The sequence below is a fragment of the Pygoscelis adeliae genome, unplaced genomic scaffold (assembly GCF_000699105.1).
Source record: "Pygoscelis adeliae isolate BGI_AS28 unplaced genomic scaffold, ASM69910v1 Scaffold36, whole genome shotgun sequence".
Classification (NCBI taxonomy): domain Eukaryota; kingdom Metazoa; phylum Chordata; class Aves; order Sphenisciformes; family Spheniscidae; genus Pygoscelis; species Pygoscelis adeliae.
Window position 1 is genome coordinate 5,334,888 of NW_008824934.1, and position 7,397 is coordinate 5,342,284.

General features: G+C 58.9%; 1 protein-coding gene across 1 annotated transcript; it reads right to left on the bottom strand.

Moving 5' to 3' along the window:
- Positions 1–4,467: 4,467 nt before the first annotated feature.
- On the bottom strand, positions 4,468–6,938 carry LOC103918009 (neuroblastoma suppressor of tumorigenicity 1-like). Its single transcript, XM_009325247.1, is given in 5 exon segments — positions 4,468–4,519; positions 4,521–4,729; positions 5,594–5,705; positions 5,931–6,125; positions 6,859–6,938. Coding segments are annotated over 4 exon segments (525 nt in total). The 5' UTR covers positions 6,101–6,125; positions 6,859–6,938; the 3' UTR covers positions 4,468–4,485.
- Between the last annotated feature and the right edge of the window lie 459 nt (positions 6,939–7,397).

The following is a 7,397-nucleotide window of genomic DNA, read 5'->3' on the forward strand; positions in this document are numbered from 1 at the left end:
ACGTCGGGGACCCCGCGTTCCCCTGGCAGGTGGGCAGCGACCCACGGGCCAGCAGGTCTGCGGCTAAGCCCAGCCGGCAGCACCGAGCACGAGGCTCCGTCCTCCGCGCCAGTTGACAAACAGCAAAATTTTGCGAAGCCCAAATAAAAAGCAACAAAACCTGCGTGCGGTAGCCCACGGTTGCCTGCTCAGAACTCAGCCGGAGGCGTGGAAAGGGCTCGCTGGCTGATTTTCCAGCAATCTACAGCCAGGGATGGAGGGTGCGAGCAGAAGCCAAGGGAAAAGGCTGCACCCGCGCTGGGACAGCCGGCGGTCTCGCCCCTCCGCTCCGGGGTTATTTGGGCTGGCCTCGGTGCAGCCCAGGTCTCTGCCTTTGCAAGGGCAACCCCGGATGGACCCACGGCAACTTGCCCTTTGGCAAGTGGGAGGCAACGTGCCAGAGGACCCAGCGGGTCCTGGTGGCTTCTTCATCCCTGCTAGTCCAGAAGACACTTCTGAATCCTTAAGTGCTGTTAGGTATCCCACGCTACCACCTCCACGCTTCAGGGCCAATACCTCGGGGTGCTTGGCAGGGACCGATTTGGGTTTTTTAATTACCCAGCTGCCAAAAGGGGTTGTTTTTGTCTTCCAACAAATGGCCGCAATTTCTGTTGGGGAGAGACCGGAGCCGAGGGCAGTGACTCCAGCACAAACCAGAGCCGTGCGTGTGTCTCCGTTGTGCCCCTGCAACCTACCCCTGTGGTCGCAGGGCCAGGCATTGCCCTTTCCTCCCTGCGCCGCCGCCGAAGCTTTTGTTAACACGCTTCCCCTGGGAAGATGCTGCTGCAGATGCGTGGGCGAGTGCCAGCTGTGCACGCAGCACGCCCCACCGGCCCCGTCCCGCTGCACCCCCAGCGCCGTCTGCGCTGCCCCAGCCGCCCGCCCCGGAACAGAAATTTGTCTCTTTACCAAGATCTACTTTTCTAACCGCCTTTTCAACAGCTTTGTCGTGCTTTTCCTAGTGACTGAATGGGCAATTCGGGCCTGGAAACCACCTGTGAGCAAGGGACGGGGGAGACGCAAAGCAGGGCTCACCTCTGTGCATGGACACGGCCCACACGCAGCCCCATCGCCCCCCCAGGATCTCCGTGCCACTGGAAAGCTGCTCCCTGCCAAACAGCTGCCGTCACCGGTACCAGCTCTCCCGGGAGCGCGTGCACGGCGTCTGCCCTCCCCCTGCTTCCCCAGGACCCTCTCCTCGGATGCTCCCGGCCAAACCTCCCCGGCCACCTCTGCGTCACTCCGTCCTGGCAGGCATCCCAGGGCAGAGCGCGCACACACACGCGAGGCTCTGATCGCAGCAGGAGGTTTCTTTAGAAAAGCGCTTGTACCAGGAAACCCTCACTTCCTCGTCCCATCTGTGCTGGGAACAAGCAAGAAAACCCACCCCAAGCCCACACTGAGGCAGCCTCCCAGCTAGGATCAATCAATGCAGCAAGGACAGATTTATCCCAGCTGGGTCCACGCTAGTGCTCAGCGAGGAAGCCGTGCCAGGGCGCAAAGCCATGCTTCCTTCTCAGCCCCGATGCACCCCAACCTTAGGAGCATCTCGGTTCATCTCCAGAGCTTTTGCTTCGGAGAAGGAGATGCTGGATCAGGAGTGTCTCCTCCACAACCAGGTATGTGGGAGGTTTCGTACGCTTGGTTTGGATGCGTTTGCCGGGGAGGCCAATCCGAGTTGATCGAAGCAAAATGTGTTTAAAAAACCCTGCCTTAAAATGAGGTCCAAATCCTACCGTTGCCCCTGCAAAAGCTTCTCTGCTCCAGCAGCTCTGCTGGCCTGTTTGTGGTCTCTCCCCTGCGCTGCGTTTCTGGACACATCTGCAGGGGATCACGGTTTCCACCAGCTCTGCTCTCCAGTACCACTAGCAGGGAAAGCGAAACCAGATTGTCAACAGCCACCCAAGTGTCAACACGGCAAAAAAAGGGCTGGTGAGCCAGAGCGAGCAAAACTGGAAGGCTGAGAGACCTCGGCGAGGACATCCAGGCAGTCCAGGGCTGAACGCAGCGGCCTCCAATAGTGCAATCCACTCTCAGGATCTCATTCCACCCTTTAACTGGGATGGCTCCTTAGGGCAGATTTTGGGCACAGCCTGCCTAGCTACCTTTACAGATTTGTGTTTTCATCTGCAAAACAGCCCCCCGCTGCCTGCCTCCGCCGAGGCTCCGGTTGTGTCGAAAGGAGGTGGAGACGTCCTGCTCCAAACACCTTGAAATGGAGTTTGTAGGAACAGTCTCCCTGCTACATCCAGCCCCCGTTTCCGCTGTACACCCATAAAAGGGCCACGTGACGGCGGTCAGTGAGAGCACGGGTTCCACCACCTTTTCCTGGCTCTCTGGTAAAGCTCCCTTCCTTGGGAAGACTCTTCACAGCCTAAAAACATGATCTCAACGCACAGGACACCTCCGGCCCTGCCAGGGTCCTTCCTTTTCAGCCCGTCCCCTTCGTTGTGGCAATTGCTGCCTTAAGGCAAACCCCCTCCCGCTTCACCACCCGGAGAGCTGCTCTCCAAACTTGTGCAGAGCCCCCAGAGCCCGGGACTCAAAAGAGAGGGGCAGCGGGAGCTGGCTGCTTGCACGGCACAGCCTCCTGCCCCTCCCGGCGCAGGCGGGACCTTCCTCGGGGTTAGGCTCAGACGAGGGAGCATCATCTGATGGTTTTCTGAGGGCACAACCACGCCGGGTGGCCAGGCATCAGCGGGCCCGGAGGTTTGCAAGCTCTGCCCTGCCCAGGGAACGCTTGATCCAAACACCCTTGGGAAGAGCCCGCTGGCTTTCAGCCAAGGCGCTCGTGTCCCCTCCTCACCCGCGAAGGGATGTCCATGTCCAAGGTCGCCCTCCTCCTCTCCAGAGGCGCTCCTGGAGGCCATGAACATCTGGACGCCACGAAGCACGCTGGATCAAGAGTGTCACCTAGTGGCAACAGAGCTGATAAAGATTGTATGATCCCGCAGAGACCCCACGCGCTTCCCACACAAGTGGGACCAACAGCCCTTAAACCTCCAGGCCGCAGCGACAAGGGCCCTCGAGCGCAACCACGCCTGGGCAACAGCTGATGCGCCGGCTCCCCGTGCCCACGTGCAGCCCATACGCTGAGTATTTTGGGGTTGGTTTTCCTTTTAGCGGCTCTCCCTCCTCCTCCCAAATTGAATGCGGCAGAAAGCTGAAGGGAACCATCGCCCTCCCGTGCCCTGTACCCTCCTGCGCTGCTGTCCTGCCCGGCGTCCCGGTGTAAACGGCCTCTCCCCCGTCAGCACTGAGGAGCCTACTGCCAAAAACCAGACAGGCATCAGAGCACTGAGAAATGGAAGTCAGAACTAATTTATTTAGGGGGAAAAAAAAAACCAAACTTGTAAAAAGGAGGGGGAGGCATCGATTACAAGCTCTGGAAGCTCTTGTCAGGACAGTGCCAAAGAAATCAGCTTTATACAAGGGAGAGAAAGGGGTAGCAGGAGGGGCCCAGGGCCGTCCCCCCACCCCGAGCCTCCCCAGCCCTGCGTGAGCAGTCCCCTGCGAAGGTACATCAGCATCCCGGCACTCGTCCCCCTTCTCCCTCCACCAGCATTAAAGAGCAGCAGGGAGAGGGGGGAGAGGGGCTGGCTCCCACCCAGCCCAGCCCAGCCCAGCGCGAGCCTTCCCCTGCGGGCCACGAAATGCGAAACCCCAGCGCCCATGGCACCATCCAGGTCCCTCGTCCCCAGGGAGCTACGTGGCGGCCCCGAGGACCAGCAAGGAAAGGGCTCTCACCCCCCCATGGTTCCCAGCAACCTCACACACGCAGCCCCAGAGGCACATCCTAGGGCAAAATACTCCCCGAGAGCTACCTAATACGAGGGGGTTGGGGTTGAATGAAGATCCAGCGGGTGCCAGGAGGAACCGCGCGTCCACACTGAGCCCCCGTGTCCTTAGGCAGGCAGGGCAGATGGGAGGAAGAAGGGATGCCCCCGGTCCCGCACAGCCCAGGAGCGACGCGCGTCTCTTGTGGGACTGCGGGGAGGCTGCATCCCTTCTTCCTCCGCCCCAGGCACAAGCCGTTTACAAGAGAAAAACCCAGAAGGACTCAGCAAGGGCTCCACAGCAGGTTCAGGAGCCTGCAGGCAGCCCCTGGGGAGGCCAGCTCAGCTCTTGCTCTCAGCCGAAGCCCCCTCGTCTGGGTTCCCGCTCCTCTCAATATATTATTACTATTATGTGCAAGTAGTTTTGCATCAGAAAACCCCGAGCCCTCCTCTCTCGCCCTGCAGCTCCAGCCCCACGCCCGCCCCTCAGCCCTGCTTGTTCCTCAAACCGTTCCTCCAGCCCCGGGGTGTCATGGAGAGCAAAGCGTGAGGGTAGCTATTAGACAGGAAAGACTCCACCACCCCCCTCCCTCCCCAAACCCCGGCCCTCTCCCTCGCACACACCCCCTGCCCGCGCCGCCGGCTGCAAGGACAGTCCGCAAAGGCCAGGTCACTCGTCGCCCTCCTCCTCGTGATGGGGGTGGAGGTTCTTCCCCCTCCTGTTGGTGGTGGGCATAGTGATGGGGGCTGGGACCTTCGGCGGGCATGTTCTCCTCCGCGTTCAGGTAGACGTTGAACAGGGCTCCCTCGTGGCTCGGCTCCTTCCCGCAAGCCTGGCAGCTACAGTGAAGTATCTTCTCCACCAGCTTGTCAACCCTGGGGATCTCGTCGTTGCCTGGACAGTCCAGTGTCACCTGGGGAGAAGGACGGGGACGCAGTGAGTGAGCGTGCAGATTCAACGCCCGGATGGCCATCCTGCTGCACGCGGTCTGACCTGCCCCGGTGCCCTGCAGACTTGGGGTATTTTAAGCCAGAAGCGACGGCTCGCTGCCCGTACAGACAAACCTCCACAGTCAGTCTGCAAGGCAAGAGTTCTCTGGGAATGCCTTGCAAGGTCACAAGCTGCAGAGACCCAGGGAAAACACAGCGACTCAAGCGGGACAATGCCCCCGGGCACTACTGGCACAGAAATATCGGTGGTAACTGCAAAGGCCACCCAAGAGACACGTCGCTGAGCATCTCAGATAGTTTGGACTAAACCATCCGCCCAAATGTCCGAGTTGAAAGCAAAGCAGAGAGCTGACCCCAGCTCCCTGGGTGCCCAGGCTTGCCTCGGAGGCAGGGTTTATGGCTCCGCCAGGATCAATGGTGGCATGAAACTTTGAGGTCTGAGGGTGCCGGGCAGGTGGGCTGTGGGAAGCACTTCTGGACATCGAAGAAGGCAAAAACTCCCACGTGGGAGGAGGTGACAAAGGGAGTGGTGGAGAGAACAGGCACGCGGGATGAGCACGGGGATGAATAATGCAGGGACTGACGGGGGATGCTTCTGCAAACAGAGTGATAAATGCATCATTCATCACAGCAGTCACGTTGCTTCCAGCAGCCCCTTCCACCCAGGCATCTCAAGACAGGGTACAGTCACCCGAGAGACACCCTGGAAGGAACCTACGAGTGGGAAAACCTCAGGGAAGGAGAACGACTTGCCCTAAAGCGGTGGCAGAGCAGAGGCGAGAGCCCCTGAGCGAGGCCCCGCAGAAAGAGCAGGCAGGGATACTCACGATTTCCCACATGGACTGGGCTGGCATGCAGGAGTCGCAGTGAACCAGGGACTCTGTGGACTGAGGGAAGGTGTTGGGGACGCTGTAGCTGAAACACTGTCCCAGACAGGCCCTGCAAAGACAACAGGAGGGATGAGGGCTCAGGGGAGGTGCCTGCTCTTCCCAGCAAAGGCAGAAGGAGATTCGACCTTCCGCTGAGACAGACAGAAGGCAGCCGGGCAGAGGCAGGACGTCGTGCCTGGCTTCTTGTGCGAGTGACAGTCCCCAAAGCCACTCCGGTGCCATCTGTGAATGGGGATCAGCTGCATCCAGCTCTGCACTGAGGGTGGTTCCGTACCTGTTCTGGATGGACTTGGACTCGCAGCCGCTGTGCCCCACGATCTGGGTGATGTTCTTTGCCTCGCACCAAGCGCTCTTGTCCGGGAAGAGGGCGAGCTTGTTTATGGGGGGCGGCGCAGCCAGGAGCAGCGCTGGGAAGAGGGCACCAACCACGAACCATAACATCATGGTCAGCTCTGCCAAAATCCTACAACTGGAGACAGAGAGTAAAGCGTTAGCAGGAAAGAAAGCAGGCAAGCCGGTCCGTTTCTCCAACCCCATGGCAGGTCTCGGCTGCGACAAACACAGGTATGTCCTCCCAGTGTGTTGGTACTCACATCTCCATGGCCAGGGAGGCTCCCCAAAACACCGCACGGGGAGTGGGACATGCTGTGCTGCCTCTTCCCTGTTCAAAACCAGCTCTGGGGCAGGCAGACACCTGCGTTAGTTCTCCCGAGCTTTGTGCCAGGAGCAACAGCATCATTTCCCACCCAAAGCTGGGCTGGGAGAAGTTTGCAAAACAAAAGCGTCACCGCCACGGGGCCGAGCCAGGTTGGAGAAGTCACAGACGGCACAAATGTTTTCATTTGAGGAAGGAGCAGACTCCCCCACTTCCTTTTCTCCCACCTTAAAAGCCAAAGCTGGCCTCGCTGCAAGCCTTCCCAGGAAAAAGGGACCGCTTTCCCGGGAAGGAAAACCACTCTCCTCCTAGAAGTGCGCAGCAGGTGTCGCTGCAAGGCAGCGGCAAGCAGGGAGTCGTGGAAACCTCAATTCAGAGGCAAGAAACCCGCAGAAACGACCAATACGGCATTTATTTTTATAGAGCCACTCAAATCCAGCAAACGGTTACTCTGAGGACGGGAACTCAGTCTGCAGACAAGGGGGGTCCTTTTAATACCGAGCATAAACCTCGCCCGCAAAGGTGGTCGGCCGAGAAGGTTACTTACCACCCCCAGAGAAATCCCACGCAGGGTTTCCTCGCAGGCCAGCTGTACTCTCGAGCCAAGGTGCCTGCATTAACACTCCCAATCACTGGGGAAAGGCAGATGGAAAAGCATCACAGAAATAGGGACATTTTTTCCTTTGTGGGGTTTGGATGGAGTCATAGTGGAAGGCAGACGTTTATACTTTCTAAAATACTTGTTAGAACCGTGTTATTTGTTATTTCCTTCTATTTATTTATCCAGACGAAGATCCAAAGCCCACACTGGAAAGACTCCTGTTGATTCCCATGGCTCCTGGGCCCAGCCCTCTAACGCTTGCCGGGGAAGGAGAGGAAAAATGCCTTGTTTATCAGGCGCCGGTGTCAGAGGCAGCTCTGCGCTGGGGACTCCCGGCCGGGCGTTCCCCCAGTCGCTCGGTCTATCTGCACAGTCTTCACCAACACGTCCTCGGCTGGAGGACCACCACGATTATCTAAACGATTGAGATGGCCTCCTAAGCACCTCCCACAGCTCCAGCTCAGATATTTTAAGGTCATTATGGG